At 45.5% G+C, this 17,394-nt stretch overlaps 1 protein-coding gene across 1 annotated transcript; it reads right to left on the bottom strand.

The window, feature by feature from the left end:
- Positions 1-1,122: 1,122 nt before the first annotated feature.
- On the bottom strand, positions 1,123-12,931 carry FUCA1 (alpha-L-fucosidase 1). The gene is made up of 8 exons (XM_080802530.1): positions 12,469-12,931; positions 10,490-10,624; positions 8,464-8,601; positions 5,890-5,995; positions 4,236-4,436; positions 2,764-2,954; positions 1,572-1,671; positions 1,123-1,354 (listed from the first exon to the last, which is right to left on the bottom strand). Exons 1-8 carry the CDS (start codon positions 12,852-12,854, stop codon positions 1,214-1,216), a joined length of 1,398 nt encoding a protein of 465 aa, XP_080658656.1. The 5' UTR covers positions 12,855-12,931; the 3' UTR covers positions 1,123-1,213.
- Between the last annotated feature and the right edge of the window lie 4,463 nt (positions 12,932-17,394).

The raw sequence follows: 17,394 nt of genomic DNA, 5'->3' as shown, positions 1-17,394 counted from the left end.
TTGCAGACACACACGTCTGTATGATAGTGCTCCTTTGGTATTTACATTTGTAAATATTCCATGTGCTTGAGAAAAACAAATATTCCTCAAATGTTGGGTAAAGATTTATAAATATATCTATTAAATAAAAAAGAAAGAGAAAATCTGATTATATCTATAATAATCAAAGGGGCTGAACTGGTAGCCAACTCAAAAGAATGGTACTAGGGGCGCCTGGGTGGCTCAGCGGGTTAAAGCCTCTGCCTTCGGCTCAGGTCATGATCTCGGGGTCCTGGGATCGAGCCCCACATTGGGCTCTCTGCTCAGCAGGGAGCCTGCTTCCCCCTCTCTCTCTGCCTGCCTCTCTGCCTACTTGTGATCTCTCTCTCTGTCAAATAAATAAATAAAATCTTAAAAAAAAAAAAAAAAAAGAATGGTACTAGAAGTGAGAAGCAGAAAAGCCAAAGGAATTATGTTCTTTGCTCGGCATTAAGGAGACTTGACAAGTCCTTTGGGCTTTGTTTTTTCTTTTTAACAGAAACAAAGTTTTTCATAAGCAGTCCTTAAGAAACTGGGAGAAGAAAACTACGACATGCTTTTTGGTAGAAACGATTTGACATAAAAATTTATTGATTGGATCATATTTTAAAAAGCAGGGCAGAATCACATTCATTGTCTTCAAGATACCACTGTAAACAGACTGATTTTCTGAGCCCCGACTTTGCTTTGGACACTTCCAAAGGGCTGACCACTAGCAGCCCTAGCAAGCCTCTTCCTTCCCTTCTAGGCTCTCCTCCTCTGAGGGGTGCTGGGACAACTGACGCTAAGTACACAGCATATGGCTGAGCTTGCCAAATCCTTTCCACCTCCGTCCATAGGCAGTGGGGTGACTTGGCTCATTCCTTAATCTGAAGTCATTGATTAAGGAGACAGGTTTCAAACATAGAGAATGGAATGAAGTTTCTGGGGTAGATCATTCCCCAGGTTAGGAACAGAAGGATGAATTCAGAGCTTAACCGGTTAGTGCCTCCTGCTGATCAGGGAGAGGTATGCTAGCAATGGATCTCAGATTCTCTGATCCACTGAGACATCAGTATAATGCACTCAGTTCCTTTGATTAAAATGTGTTGGAAAAGCCACCTCTGAGTAGAGAAGTAGTTTATTACAATGCTGGTGCTATAAGAGGAAAACCAAAGCAGCAGAGAGGAGGCAGTTCTGCCTGAACTCCCAACGATCAATGCACTCCTGTCAGCTTTATAGTCCAGCCAAACTCAATTGGCAGAGTGAAGAGTGGCAGCTGGGGCAGGTAAATGAGCAGACCTTCTTCTGGATCTGTGGACCACTTCAGATCTTTCTGGATCCCCAGCATCGTTATCTGCAGAAAGCAAAAGGGAACGGAGAAGACATCAGCACACTGAGTACAGAATATGGCTTGAACGTGATGGGAGGCAGTCACACTGGGGCAGGGTGGATTGTCCAGAAGCGGGGGGTGCAATACAGGGGAGACCTGGGGTAGGAAGGAAGAAGTAGAGAAGACCTCCAGTTCCTTTAGGAAAGGTGCCTCTCGGAACAGACTGGCTGAGGCTCCTCACCTGTGTAGTCGAGGTAGTTACAGGGGATGCAAGGTTTAAGACTCCATTTTCTGGCCAGTGCAGGAAAATGGCATAAACAGCTGTTTCTCTTGAGGTATACCTGGGAAAAAAGAAATGTCAATGTCAGAAATACCTGGCTTGAGACCCTGACACAAAGCCTCATGTAGCCCCCTTTCAATCAGCTACCGACCCCAACGCCTTGAGTCTGTCGGTGCCCTAGTGCACTAACTCACTACCTACGGAGCTCTGTGGGAAGAAGGCAGCCCGGTAAGACTCTTTCTGGGGACCGCTTAAGTTTTCTTTAAATATCTTTAACGCTTACACTAGTCATCGCACACACAAGCCATTTGCCTTTTTATTCAAATCTTTTTTTCAACTCCAAATCCATGGGAAAACGGCAGAGGCTCCAATAAGATGTGCAGTGAAGAGGAATTTGTTCTGGGAGCTCGCTGTGCACAGACAAGAGGGTGAAAATCCCTAAATAGGAATTCAGCCCAAACGGAAGGATGAACGTGTTTCCCCGGATGCAAAGAGCTCCGTCCGCTGGTATCACAGGCGCAGAGGCCTTTCACCGAGCACTTTGCATGCGCCTGGTGCTCTGCTTGGCGCTTTACGTAAATTACCACACTTCATAACTACCACAGGAAGCTAAGTATCATCACCCCATTTCAGACTGTAACACACAGGCCCAAGGTCAAATAACTAGATCCACAAAGCCAAGTTTGAATCACGACTTCTCCATGAGTTGGGTTTGTGATCCCAGGCGAGGTAGAGTGCTGCGCTGGGTCCCCCTTCTCTCTTGGAACATGGGGATAATTAACAGTATCCATTTGTGGGACTGTTGAGGGGATTCAGTGAGTGGAAAGAATTTGGACTGGAGCCTTAAATATTGGAGGTGCTGTGCAAGCATCGGCTAGTACTATTTTGGGGAGGCAGGGTAACAAGGTCAAGTATATTCACAGATACTTGGTAGCTCCTCCTTTCAGCATCTCACCAGACCTCTCTCTCCCTAGTCAAAGATACCCTGGGGGCTTAAGACATAAATTGGGGTACAAATTTCCTAGCAAAAGCGCAGCTTTGGGGTTTCCTCCTGACAGCTTCTACCCTGGCTTGTAACACTGTGGAGCTGAGGAGGCATCAGCCAGGGAGGGGCTGTCATCCTGGTCCCGTATGCGACAGAAGGCAAGCTCACCACACAGACGTCGTGTTCTTTTCCAGTTGTATCCTCCATGGTTTAGAGGAATAGATCGCCTCCCCATTGACGCTCAGCCACTTCCCCACAGCAAAAAGCCTTTCTTGGAAGATGGGAACAATCAGTCCATCTTTAGTTGCTCCAACATTAAGAAGGTAGTTGCCTCCCAGGCTCACGGTCTGCACCAGTTCCTGGAGAGAGCAGAACAATGGAATCCTAGCATCAGGTGCCAAGTCCAGCAGGACACTTAGCACCCACAGGTATGAAGAGAAGAAAAAGAATCTAGGGCATGTTCTCTCCTTTGGTGAATAGCCTTTACCCTTCCGAAAAGTCTATTTTTTGTCATCATGAAAGCAGGACGGGCTTATATGAGAAAATTGAAAATCCTGCTACAAAGTGGAGAAATATATTAATTCGAATTCCACAGACTGATCACCAGCCTACACTTCCCCCAGTGTGGCACGCAGTGGGGCAGGCCAGGCGGTGGCAGCACAGAGTGTGATCAGGGAAGCTGAGAAGTAGGGAGAGAGAGTATGGGGATCAGGTTGTGAGTGGGTGCCAGGGAGACTTGGGGGACACGGAAGAGAATGCAGAATTTGGAACACTCTGTATAAAATGGGCGACATAAATGTATATGCTGTCCCCTTGGGAAAACATGCTGTAAAGGGATATATTCTTCAAAGCTTCTGGAGTGGTGTGGTGTGCCTGGTGTGTACGTGCGTGTGTGTATGCGCGTGCATGTGTTTACTGTGACCTCGAATAGGTATGCTTCAAATGGACCCAGAAAAATTACATTCAGAAAATTTAAAAAAGAATGTATTGGAGTACCCCAAAGACACCACACCATCAACTTTTGATATTCCCTCTGGTCTTTTCCCTGTGCGATGGAAATATATTTTATACAGTTGTGATAATTTGTAACTTACTTTTTCACTCAAGCCCTATGCATTGACCTATATTGCATTCATAAAAATTTTAATGGTTAAGGAAAATCCCCAGATCTACTTAAATATCCCTTTATGGCTGCAAGAAATTAAAACAACCCACATATCCAACTGCAAAAAATTCTGGGAAGAACATCTCTATATGTAAGACTTTCTTCTGTAATTATAATTATTTCCTTAGGACAGGTTTTTTTTTTTTTTAATTTAAGATTTATTTATTTGAGGGGGATGGATAGTGGGGGAGAGGGAGAGAGAGAGAGAATCCCAGGTAGATTCCACGCTGAGAGCAGATCCTGATGTGGGGTTCAATCTCACAACTCCAAGATCAAGATCTGAGCCGAAACCAAGAGTTGGATGTTTAACGAACTAAGCCACCCAGATGCCCCAGGACAGGTGTCTATGGTTATGTTCAATGACCCCAGGGGGTTCTATTGACCTGCGCTTCCATCCAGAGTGCTCCCACCACTCTTAGTTAGAAGGGTAATTTGAGACAGTAGTTACTGTCAAGTAACTCACAGGTGCTCTTACCGAAATGATTTCACATTCACTTGCAATGTCCCCCATCACCATGTTCCGACGAAAGCCCCAGGAGAGCTTGTCTATGGAGGTACACATTTCCCACTTGTGATCTGGCAAGCTCTCTGGCTTGAATTTATCTTGACAGTTGTAGTATCCTCCATGGTGACAGGAAGAGTTCTGACCCCACCGGTCATTTACCACTACCTGTTCCTAAAAGAAGAGAGTACTGGGTCATCTAGGGTAAAACCACTTCATTTCCTTACGTAATGCAGGTTGGTAAGTTGTGTTTGGGAACATAAGGAATGGACTTGGTCCAGAACCGTTCTCAATTGAGGGCTATCGTGCTCAAGAGACTTTTGGCAAAGTCTAGAGACACTTTGGTTGCCAGGGTGGGGGTGCTACTGCCATCTAGTGGTAGAGGCCAGGCACGCTGTTAAATGTCTTGGGACAAACAAGACCCCCCCCCACAGCAAAATATCCAGCCCCAAATGCCATTGGGCTGAGGCTGAGAAACCCTGGTCAAGCCACATGTAATGTCAAAGCTGGAAGAGCATCTTTGAAAGATCATCTGGTAAACTATTTCTTCTATTAAAGGAGAAATGGGGAGGAGAAGACATGCCCAAGGTCACACCCCTGGGCAGAGTTTCAGGAAGCTAGGACTGTGAATCAGGTATGTGAACCTGACTGCTTTCCACTGCATGGCCCTTTTTCCCAGGTAAAGAAAAGTCAGCAAATATTTTCTTTCCTTCAAATCTTGGCTGAACTATGAGAAATCATAATGCAGAATATCTTTTTTTTTTTTTTGAAGATTTTTAAAAACTTGAGACAGAACACAAGCGGGGGGAGCGGTAGACAGAGGGAGCAGCGGACTCCCCGCTGAGCAGGGAGCCCCATGCGGGGCTTGATCCCAGGATCCTGGGATTGTGAACCAAGCCTAAGGCAGACACGTAGCCAACTGAGCCACCCAGGTGCCCCCCCCATAATATCTTAAGGTTAATGATTAACACTACTATGATTCTTGTACTGGGGTATCCAAGGGGAATAAAACCGCTCTTGCCCTTAGAGATCCAGCAGAGACTGGCTGCGTAGACAGGTATGTGGACAATACGACATCACATCAGAGTTATTTATCTAACTTAAATGGGGAACACTGATCCAGGTGTGACCTCACCGAATCTACCGTGGATGTAAGAGAAATGAAATTCCCTCTTAAAAGTTAAGCTGCATAGCCAGCACAGATAGATGAGGGCATAAATAGTTGCATCTTATTCCCATCATTTAATTGTATAGGTTTTGTATATTAATTTTTTGGGATGTTTTTCTCATTTATAATGTTTGCATGCTTAATATTTATTTTACTTTCTCTAACTCTCTCGGACTTCTACGTACTGGTTTTATTCTATTACTTAAATTTAACAGGCTTTAAACCTCTGTTGTCGAAATCAAGAATTAAAGGAGAGAAAGAAAGCTTATACTAAGGCGGGGAAAAGAATTAAAGGAGAAACCTTCAACATCCATGAAATCCCCTGGCCCCTACCACCTCCATGTTGCTACTAGTATTTATTATTGTTGCTGTTATCACTGTTATTACTCTGGATCTTGGCCTCTTACTCTTTCTTTTCTCATAACAGGTTCATAAGAGAGAAGTCGTACAATCACGTGCCTTGACTGGGCTATCATTGTAGAGCCAAGAAAGAAACTCCGTAGAGTTCCAGTAAGTATCAGGACATTCCCACTCTCCATCAGACCAAATCAAGTCAGGTTGATACCTGAAAGACACGCGATTAGAACAATGTCTGTTATCTGAATCTATTCACAGTAAAGTGTCATGGATCTATTTTGTAACAAATACTTTAAGATTTTCTCTCATTCTGAAAGTGCCATATAATTACCATGGTCCAAACAATGTGGAAAAGTAAAGAGACAAAATAACAACCATAGCTCTGTTAATGTCGCTCGTCGTAAAGAACCGCTGTTTAGTACACAGTATTTTGGAACATTTCCTCCTAATCTTTTTTCAGTGTCTCCTGAAAAAAACAGGGTTGTAATCCGCACATAAGTAATTTGGTTCCCTTGCAGCAACTAATTCCAATGAAAAGGGTCCAGAACTCTTTTCTGTGCTCCAGAACTACAGACTTAAGGTTTCTGCCTTTAAGATGCATTAACAAGTCAGGAAATGACAGATGCTGGCAAGGATGCGGAGAAGAGGGAACCCTCCTACACTGCTGGTAGGAATGCAAGCTGGTGCAACCACTCTGGAAAACAGTATGGAGGTTCCTCAAAAAGTTAAAAGTTAAAAGTTAAAAGTTAAAAATAGAGCGACCCTATGACCCAGCAATCGCACTACTGGGTATTTAGCCTAAAGATACAAAGGTAGTGATCCGAAGGGGCATGTGCACCCAAATGTTTATAGCAGCAATGTCCACAATAGCCAAAATACGGAAAATAAAGAAGATGTGGCACACACACGTGCGCACAGGCACACACACACACAGCTATCAAAAAGAATGAAATATTTCCAGTTGCAAAAATGCGGATGGAACTACAGTGTATTACGCTAAGTGAAATAAATCAGAGAGAGACAAATACCAGATGATTCCACTTATATGCGGAATTTAAGAAACAAAACACTAAGAACATAGGGGAAGGGAAGCAAAAATAAAATGAGATCAGAATGAGAGAGAGGCAAACTGTAAGAGACTCTTAACTCTAGGGAACAAACTGAGGGGGGCTAGAGGGGAGATGGGTGGGGGGATGGGGTCACTGGGTGAGGGGCATGAAGGAGGGCACGTGATGTGATGAGCACTGGGTGTTCTATGCAACTGATGAATCACTAAATTCTACCGTGAACCTAATAATACATTACTTACTAAGTTCAATTTAAATTAAAAAAATTATCCGTTTTTCATTAAAAAAAAAAAAGTTTTAAGAGCTTGAACTATTCCAGGAAATGCACTGTTTTGGACAACTGCCCAAAGCTTCCACTGCAAAGGATCTCTAGAGTCCCCCTGAGCCACACAGCCGCACCTTCCACATATTCCACTCTGACCTCTGTGTGGCATGTGTGAGTGGGTGCGTGTGCACGCACGTGCATTTATACACACCTGTAAGGTAAGCATGATTATTCCCATTTAGAGAGCAAGAACTGGATGCTCAGCAGGGCAATCTGTTTCAGGTGACAAAACCTCCAAGTAACAGGAGCTGGAACTCAAATGCACATCTGCCGATGCCTGGTCCTAGGCTGTCCTCTGTAATCAGGACGGCACGCAGATTCTAAGGAAAAGACTACCTGTCTAAGAGGCAAGTATAACGCAGACGGTCTGTGTTTTACTGTGAACGAGAAAGTGTGCAAGGCCCTCTATACTCAGCACCTTCCTAGTTTTCGCAGCACCACTGCGGTGTGTGTTATCCCCATTTCACAGATAAAGAAACTGTGATCTCGAAAGATTGGGGAGTGTATTCAAGGCCACACAGTCAGCAAGAAAAAGAAGTGGATTTCGGATCCAGTTCTGTCTGACTCCAAGCCTCTGCTGGTCTCTTAGGACCTACTGTCATCTGGATGCAAGGAACTTTGTTTGGTTTTGGTCTAAAATGAGAGTCCAGGCAGAGGTGGCTGCCCCTAGAGCTTTAAAGATCCACCATCCTGTGTGAGCCAGCCCCCAGGTGCAAGAAGGGCAAACCAGAAATAAAGCATGGTGAAGACTAGTGATGAGCCCCAATGCGAAAGTGATCATTTTAAGAAAAATAATGATAACAACACCCTTATTCTGTACCAGGCAAGGTGACAAATATTTTTCACATGTCATTCTGAGCCCTGTATTGAAGGCATTTCCTTTAAGGCCGGTGAGTAACAAAAGCCAGGGTTCACATGCAAATCTGCCAGATCCCAAACCAGTGCAAGGTCCTTGGGGTCATGTTGCCTCTCTCCAAGGTCCTGACAAAGAAACCAGCATGCAAGGAGGGACTGAAGTCTTGACTTTAAAACTTAAAAACCCCCATCCTCGGTCTGTTTCAATCTATAAAAGCAATATGACCACATTATGGGAGTTTTGAATAGTAGGAAGAAAAAATATTTTCTGTCTTAATGCAAACCACCATCTTCATTTTGACGTCTTATAGATTTTTTTCCCCACATTCCTTCTTTTTCCCCTTTTCCCCTAGCTTAACAGCATCCTATAGGAAGTTCTGATTTCATTAATAAAAGTCATAAGGACAATAACTTTTTTTTTTTTTTTACCTGTTAACAAGGTCATATAGTTCTGGCATTGTTTTTGCACGGACAAAATACTGTGTTTTGAAGCCATTTTTCTTATCAAGTAGGTAGAGTGGGTGGAACCATTCTAAAAGTGAGTGGTAGAGTCCATAACGTATATTCCTTAAATAGAAAAACAGAACAGTAAATGTCCATCAAACAAAGAAAAAAATAATGTTGTTTAAGGAAAATCAGTGGCAGCATTTTTACATCTCAGTGAAACTTACCAGTAAGGGCATGCAGGGGCAAGTGGGACCGCAAACCATTTCCTTAAATTACCTCTTATCATTAACTTAAACAAAGTTACTGGGTTTTTGATCACACACAGGACTACTTTTTATACATAAGTACCTTAGCCCCAAATGTCATTTTTTTGGAAAAATTTTATTTATTTGAGAACGAGAGAGCAGGAGAGAGCACCAGCAGTGGGGGAGGAAAAGATTGGGAAGCAGACTCCCCACTGAGGAGAGAGCCTCATTCGGGACTCCATCCCAGGACCTGAAATCATGACCTGAGCCAAAGGCAGACACTTAACTGACTGAGCCACCCAGGGGCCCCTCAAATGTCATTTAAACCATTTTTTATCTATGTCAGTTATCTCAGTAATGACACACGGTCCTTTTAAAAAACTGTTTTCTCTGCCAGTTGTAAGAATACATATTGTAGAGATACTAGGAAACTGAAAAAAGTATAAAGACTAAAACATCCCAAATCTTAATCACAACATTTTAGAAAATCACAACATTTTCTATGTAGCTGAAATTAATGAATGTGGGTTTATTGTTTCATTTATTTAAGATTTAAGATTTATTTAAGATTCATTATTTAAGATAACTGTTATTAACACTAAATGTCAAGAATTCTCAACCAAAATGAAAAAGAGTCCAAGTGACCTATTTTCATACACAATGAAACTTGTTTTGAGTTATGAATGATGAGTGTCACAGAAACACCTTACTGCAGTGAGAAGTAAGGATAACGTTGCAACAGCACAGATAAGACAGAAAGAATCAGAGTTAGCTATTTCATCATATGACTCGGGGACTAAATAGATACAAAGAAGGTAAAAATGAAAGATGGTAAAGTCCAGTCTGATCGACACCTGACTTTTATAGCAGGACTGTTTTCTTTGCAGGACTTTGCGCACCGCACTGGGAAACTGAATACTGAGCAGGTCTCCAAAGACAGCAAACACTTTCTTTACGGGCCACGTAGCATTTTAGGCTTTGCAGGCCTTGCCGTCTCTAGTTCAACTCTGAAATTGTAACTTGAAAGCACTCATATATACAGCACATAAATGAGTGGGCGTAACTGTGTTCCAATCAAATGTTATCTATACAAACAGGTAGCTGGCCTACTCCTTAAACAGTGCATCAAGTTTACCAAATCACAACAGAGCTGAGATGGGGTAAGGTACAAATACCACTCTTCCTCTCTATAGACAATCACACTCAGAACTGTAGGGGCCAAAACCAGAATAACTGGGTTCAAATCCCACCGCTGCCACTTCCAAGCTATTTGATCTTGGGAAGTTACTTCTTATTAAGTGGCAAATATTGGGGAACATTACTTAGAATCAACTAAGCAGCTCCTTACCTCACTTTCTGGCTCCTTTAACTGCTGCCCTTGTCAGCTCCCTCTTGACCTAGCATTCAACCAAACTTTCTAGCTGCAGGTTGACAGCTAAGGGGGACACAAAGATGACAGAACCAGTCCTTCGTCAGACCCTGGAAAAGGCCCCGGGTTGGAAGGCCTTCCAGAAAGAATCCTTCGCACAATGCAAACGAAGCACTGTGGGCTACGTTGGGTATCCCTCACCTAAACAGGACCATGAATTTCTCTGATGATGTCACCTTTGGTCACCTGTAAAATGCTGAGCATCAAACACTGCTAATTCAAAGGCCAGAGCCTTTTAGATTTACTCACTACACGCAAACTTAGAAAATACACAAGAGCAAAGAGGAATGATAGGTGAAAAGAGATGACAGACTAACCATCTGTAGATACTTACCTCTTCCTGAGGGCTTTTCCCAACTCACCAACCAAATCACGATGGGGACCCACATCCTTAGAGTTCCAGTTCCAAGACACAGGGCTTGGCCAGTTTGTGAAGCCTTCGTGGTGTTTTGTCGTCAAGACTACATACCTGTGGACAGCAAAGAAAGCAGGTGATGGGCCACAAGCATGAGCTTACCCAGCATGCCTCAGGGTTTTAAAAAAGGCTGGGAGAACTTGACCATAGGAAATGTACTTGCATGAGTGACTGTGCTGGTGATCCCCAGGAAGACGCTGCAGTCATAGCTCCCCGTGGATACTGCTCTAGGGACGGAAGCAAACTTAAGGAAGCCAGAATCTTTAGTCCCCAGCCAAGGAGGAGGCCCAGAGGGAAGGAAGGAGTAGGTAAGAAAAAGAAGTGCCCCTTAGCTCTCTTGTTCTGGAAATAGCAGATGACAGAAAAGTAAAAGAAAAGGTCACATGAACTGCCTGTCATTTACAGAGGTGACCAGAGACCAAAAGAGCTGGGGAGAAAAGTGCAGTGTTGAAATAACACTCAACATTTCATTTGCTTGTACAGCAGAAAAACCGATGACGCCTGCACATGATCATTTAATCACTGGCTGGTGTGGGGAGCTCCAAGACTTTAAGGGCCAGATAGTATTTCAGCCTTTGAGGGCTCCACTCCTCTTTGTGGCATATTCTTTTTCTTTTTTAACCTTTTAAAACGTAAAAATCGTTTTCATCTCAGGAACTTACAGAATGGGATTTTACAGGAACGGGCAGGGGACCTCTCTCTCTGGCCACGGTTTGCAGACCCCTGGTATGGTGAAAGGAACCTTTGCCTTGGAGTCACGAGATTTGGGCGTAGGACATTAGTTCTCTTCCTCCATCTGGGCTTGTCATCGGGGCCACAAAATAAGGGGTCTGGACAAAGTTCTCCAAGATTCCAATTTTTATTTGTAAACTAGGGATCTCTAAGGCTCCTATTAGATAGTGACCACCACATGTGTTTATTTGAGTCTTATATTTCCATGTATTTATCAGCAAACACTAAACATCAGCTGTAAATTTTCGTGAGTACAAGGTCCAAGGGAAACAAAAACCCAGGAGGTGACAGAGGAGACAAGGTAAGGATGGAAGACTGCTCTAAGCCAGGACCTGCAAAACCTCCTTGCCTCCATTCTTACCCTCCTCCAAACCGCTTCCTTCCTGGCTGCCAAACTAACATCTTCTAGAAGCTGAGGGCAACCATTCTTTGACTTCACACCTGGCAACATACTGCCCTCCAGGATTAGTCCTTCCGGATTGGCCCCAGCCTTCAACAGCCTCTCCCTTCCCCATTTCAGCACGCCACACTTTCACTTCTCTGAACTCTCCACACTCCAAGCTCTGACAGCTCTCAAAATAGTTCAAACATCTCTTGAGCACTCTCTGTGTGCAAGGCACAGAGAAGAGCAAGTGAGTGAGAATCGGTCCCGTTGTCCAAATACACTGCGCACCAGAACTCTCTTTCCCTCCCCTTTCCTCTGGGAGATGTTAAAGCTGAAAGACACTAACACAATCCCTCTCTATCATCATGGAAGGAGGCTGCAGGGAGGTGACAAAATGCCAGACCACTGGATGAAAATTCTGGAATCCTGATTGTCTTGATGACCTGGAAGGGACATTAGGTATCACCCAGCTCGATCGTCTCGATATACAGGCGTAGACACCACCTGTCCAGCCCACCACCTTTCCGAAAACCTTTATTTTCTTCTAACCCTCAAGCAGACACGCCTCCTGCGCGTGACCCGGCGTGCCACATTCAGTTCTGCATCCTTCAGGAGGCAAATCACTGGACCCGGGGGCTCCGGAAGTCAGACGGGCAGCTGAGCGACCCTGGGCGAGCCGGCTCGTCCCCCCGCCCCCCCCCGCCCCCGCTCGGTTCCCACCTGCCTAACGTCAGCCCGAGCCGGGAAGGGGGGCTCCGCCGGGCTCCGCGGCGACACTCACTTGGCCCCGGACGCCTGGAAGAGGTCGGTCCAGGTTTCCGGGTGGAAGAAGCGCGCCGTGAACTGCGGCCCGAAGTCCGCGTAGCTGAAGCCGGGCGGGTAGTTGTCGCTCATGAACTGCTCGTACTGCGGCAGCCCCTCGCCCTTCCAGTGCCACCAGAACCACTCGCTGCCCCAGGCCGGCACCGAGAACACGCCCCAGTGCACGAACACCCCGAACTTGGCCTTGTCGAACCAGTCCGGCAGCGGCCGGGAGTCCAGACTCTGCCAGTCCGGGGTGTAGCGGCGCGGAGGCTGGACCCCGCGCACAGACGCGGGTCGGAGCACCAGCAGCAGCAGCAGCAGCAGCAGCAGCAGCGGCCCCGGACCCACCGGCCTCGACTTCATGTCTGAAGCCGGGTCGCTGCCTCCAAGCCTACGCGGCCGCCTCTTAACGCGCAGGTACGCAGCGCGCGGTTCCGCCCACTCTCACTAATGATTGGCTCGGAAGGGAAAAGGGGCGTGTCAACCCAGGCTGCTTGGAGACTGTCCTCCCGTCCGGCTCGGCCGTTCCTGCAGCGCCCCCTGGCGCTCAAACGGAGAAAAACGCAAAGTGTCGTTGACCGCGCTCTGCGGACGGAGGAATGAATGCTGGGGAAGGGACATCACAGCAGGGTTCAGTCGTGAGGGTATGGAAGCCCCAGTGCGTGCGAGAGCTGAGAGTAGTCCATTTTGGCGTTGGGAGCCATAGGGGACTTCTTGAACTGTAGTAAAGAAGAGAAGCCGGGAGGCAGGAATACCAGATGGGAAGGCATCGTGATAGCCCTAGCAGAAATATGGGGTGGAGGTATGGGGAGAGGAAGTATTACCAGGGAAGAGGAAGGAGAAAGGTGGGCACTGAATGAGGAAGAGCCTCTGTGATCATTTTGTCTGTCTTATATTTATTGAGCTTGCTTTGGGAATTCTGAGGCAATACAGAGAGCTTCATGTCTAATTGGGAAAATAAGACCCTTTGGCTGTCCCAAAGGAACGTTTTTAGAGTAGCAGGGTGAGAAACTGAGAGCCGCAGGCCAAAGAAGTGCCCGTGTCAACCTTCTCTGGCAGGGAGGTCACGGTTGCTCTACAATTTGTATGCTGTGTGCTCAAACAGGAGGTGAGGTCATCAGGTGGGGAAGGTCTAATGACCCCACGTGGCACACAGTCAGTCCCCACCTATTAGTGAGAGAACTGCAGCATATCAGAGTTTGAAGGGACTTTGGAGATCGTGGACGCTATCCCTTTCCCTACTCTTCCCATTTTACAGAGGAGGAAACTGAGGCCCAGAGAGGGGACTGGAGTCGCCCAAGATCACACTGCCCCTTTGAGCAGGGGTGGGATGAGAATCCAGGTCTCCTGGTGGGGAATCTGTACCTCAACACGCTGCTCCTCTCTCACACCTTGGGAGGGGCTGGGACCTGTGTTGACAGAACCAAGCACTTCCTCATTCTAGGAGCTGCAAGGAAACACAGTAGCTTTTGCTGATTGAACAGCTGTTTTATCTCCAGTGTTTCCTCTGCAAAATTATGTTGAAATAGTGGCCAGAACACTAAGCACTGACACCTCAAAAAACCAAACCAAAACAAAACCCATTTTGTTTGCACACATCTTCTCGTGATCAGAGTGAGTAATGGTCTTCGGTGTTAGAGAATTCATCATAGGGAAGATAAAATGGGACACTGTGGCCTTCACATCTCCTTATCCTCATAACCAACATGTAAATCTGCAGGGACAGGCAAGAGACATGACGACAGAGTGGACAAAGCTGGAAGTTGGGAAACCTGCATTTCTAGCACTGGATACCATCTTGTTGGGTCTTCTTGGGCAAGTCTTGTCCACTGAATGGGCCTGTTCCATCATCTAAACAATGAGGGCAGCTCTCTCTCGCATCCAGGGCCCTCCTTCTCTGCTTGCTCTCCTCCTCCATAAACTAGTTCTTTACTTAGGGCGGAAATGAAGCGTGAATGTGAAAAGAGAGAGGTAGAAAGTGATGAAGTGCATTTAATTCAATGATTTTTAAACTCTAGTTTTATTCCTTAAACATTAAATATTTACTGATTTATTCTAGGAACTTAAGCATTTTCTTTGCTAAAGGGAGAAAAGACCCCACCAACAAATAAAGATATGTCCAAACTCTAAGGAGTCACAAATTTACCTTAAAAACTCATGCCATGTCTTTGCCTTACAAAAAGATAGGTATCTGGATTAAAATGAAATTTGATGTTCCAAAGTGCTTTTCAGGAGCAGTTTTGTTCCACAGATGTTGACCAGCGCTCTTAAGACTCTGTGCTTTTGGGCACCCGGGTGGCTTGGTTGGTTAAGTGTCTGCACTGGGCTCAGGTCACGATCCCTGGGTCCTGGGATGGAGTCCTGGGATCCAGTCCTGCCACGGGCTCCCTGCTCAGTGGGGAGTCTGTTTCTCCCTCTGCCCCTCCCCACTCCCCCCCCCCCACTTGTGCTCAGGCGCTCTCTCTCTCTCTCTTGCTCTCAAAGAAAAAAAATCTTAAAAAAAAAGACTCTATGCTGTTATCAAGAATAGCTAAATTATGGAGAGAGCGCAAGTGTCCCATTGACTGACGAATGGATAAAGATGTGGGGGAAAAAATATATATATATATATGTGGTATGATTAGGGAACAAACCAGAAGCACATATGGGAAGGGAAAAAAAGTGGGATGGAAGCAAACCATGAGACTCTTAGCAAAAGAGAACAAACACGGTTGATGGAGGGAAGTGGGTGGGGAAGGCTAAATGGGTGATGGGTATTAAGGAGGGCACTCATCACGTTGAACTCTAGAATTAACTGGAATTTAAATAAAAATTTAGGGGGAAAAAAAAGTCTCTAGTCCGGAGAACTGGGGACCAAGCCGTGAACATGGAGGTCATCTCATGGGGGAAGACTAGCCAGTGACTGCCACTTAATACAATCCATGATATGGGCTGTAATTGAGGGGTTGACTTTGTCCTTGGGGGGCTGTATTGAGTTGGATAATGTCCCCCCAGATTTCAGGTACACTCAGAACCAGTGAATGTTTCCTTATTTGGAAATAGTCTTTGTAGATGTAATTTGTTCAATTAGGATGAGGTCATACAGGATTAGAATGTGCCTTAATCCAAAAATTGACATCCTTGAAAGAAGACACCAAGAGATAAGGTGAGGAGAGGAGGGTCATATGAAGATGGAGGCAGAGATTGGAACAAGCCAAGATCTTCAGGAGCTGCCAAAGGTTGGAAGAAGCAAAGAAAGATACTCCCTTAAACCTTTGCAGGGAACATGGCCCTGGCGATGCCTTGATTTTGGGCTTCTAGCTTCCAGAAGCTTCCATGAAAGAGTAAGTTTCTGTTGTTTAAAGCCACTTGGTGGAAAAAAAATTTTTTTTAAAGATTTTTATTTTTAAGTACTCTCTCCACCCCAATGTGGGGCTCGAACTCACAGCCCCAAGATAAAAAATGGCATGTTTCACCAACTGAGGCAGCCAGGAACCCCAAGAAATTAATACAGGACATAAAATGAAGTATATTGAGAAATAACGTTGAGTTAAGATTGCAGCAATCTGATGTTATAGAAATCGAGTATTATTCCTAATCAAGCAGAATTTGACTGAACTAGGCCAAGAGGTTAGTGGTAAAGGGGGGCAGGCTTTGGAAACTCCAGCTTTGGGTACATATCAGCAGTGTGATCTCAGGCAAGTGATTTTTGCCTCTTGAATGTTTCCTTATTAAAAAAAAATGAAGGTACCAAGACCCTCTTGGTCAGGTTATTCTGAAGACTAAGTGAAATACTTCATTTGAAAGCACTTATCCCAGTGTGTGGCACATAGTAAAGATTCAATAAAAACCAGCTGGCATTTAGGACCAGAGCACATAGTAGGTCTACCCTACCTAAAGTTGCCTCAATTAATCCCTATCACATGACCTTGATGATTTCCTTCATTGTACCACCAGTGATTATCTTCTTTAGTGGCTGTTTTCCCACCAAAACGTAGAATGTAAACCTCATTAGACAGGGGCAGAGTCTCATTTATGGCGCACAACCAGGACTTAGCACAAGGGCTGACATGTATTTGTGAGATGGGTGCATGAGTGAATGGACAGTGGGCACCTTGTCTTGCAAACAGACAATGGAGCTGAACTGAGGGGCAACCGGGAATGATTTGGGGGTTTATAAAATCTTAGTGAATGTCTTCCTTTTTCTTGGAGTTAGACTGAGCCATTGCCTGCTTCCACTGGAAGGACTTCAGAGAGGCCACAAAATTCTCTGAAAATTCTGTGTCAGCCAGTCCCAGCCTCCCTTGTATTCCCCAGGGACCTAGGAGGTCACAGTGGCTGTGAGTGGAGATTATCAGGGAGTCAAGTGGGGCCATTGCCCTAATAACAAGATTCCTTGAACTAGAGGCTTGTCAGTTACCTATGAAAGAGGTAGGATCAACATCCTTGATCCTCATTGTATCAAATTTTTTGGTCCTCAGTAGGAAAGGGTGACCAGAGAGTGGGGTCTTTTATAGCCTTAGAACCAAGGAGGTCCCAACAATCAAGCAAGAACGGGGTGGGCCAGCCATCCCATCTGACATCTTGAGATCCCCAGAAAATAATCCATTCATCTTCTCAGATGTCCTCTGAGTCCCTTATTGCTGAACCTGAAGGCTCCATCTGGCTCCTGCGCTCTCTGGAGGATGCAAGCACTAAGCCCTCTTGCTGGGGAGGTTCTCCTAACCTGAATGTGCACTGAGCCTCCTCAAGCCTCTTGCCCACTTTGCCACTCCTCACAGGGCTTAGCTATCCAGCAGTCTGCATGCAAAAAGGCATCGTCAGGCCACCTGCCAGGGTCAGTGCCGTCAGTCATCAGCGAAAAGGGGTAAGTGTCCAAGCCTCTGGGGCCTGGCTCAAGTAAGACAATAGGGTCAAGGCTGCT

This window comes from Martes martes, assembly GCF_963455335.1.
Source record: "Martes martes genome assembly, chromosome: 4".
NCBI classification, from domain to species: Eukaryota; Metazoa; Chordata; class Mammalia; order Carnivora; family Mustelidae; genus Martes; species Martes martes.
The sequence above is the reverse complement of the archived record's forward strand: the minus strand, read 5'-3'. Positions and strand labels throughout refer to the sequence as shown.

Coding starts and splice junctions, on each gene's coding strand:
- FUCA1 (XM_080802530.1), bottom strand. CDS start 12,854: ATGAAGTCGAGGCCGGTGGGTCCGGGGCCGCTGCTGCTGCTGCTGCTG. Junction 10,625..12,468: donor TTCCAGGCGTCCGGGGCCAA/GTGAGTGTCGCC, acceptor TGCTGTCCACAG/GTATGTAGTCTTGACGACAA. Junction 2,955..4,235: donor GTGAATGTGAAATCATTTCG/GTAAGAGCACCT, acceptor TGCTCTCTCCAG/GAACTGGTGCAGACCGTGAG.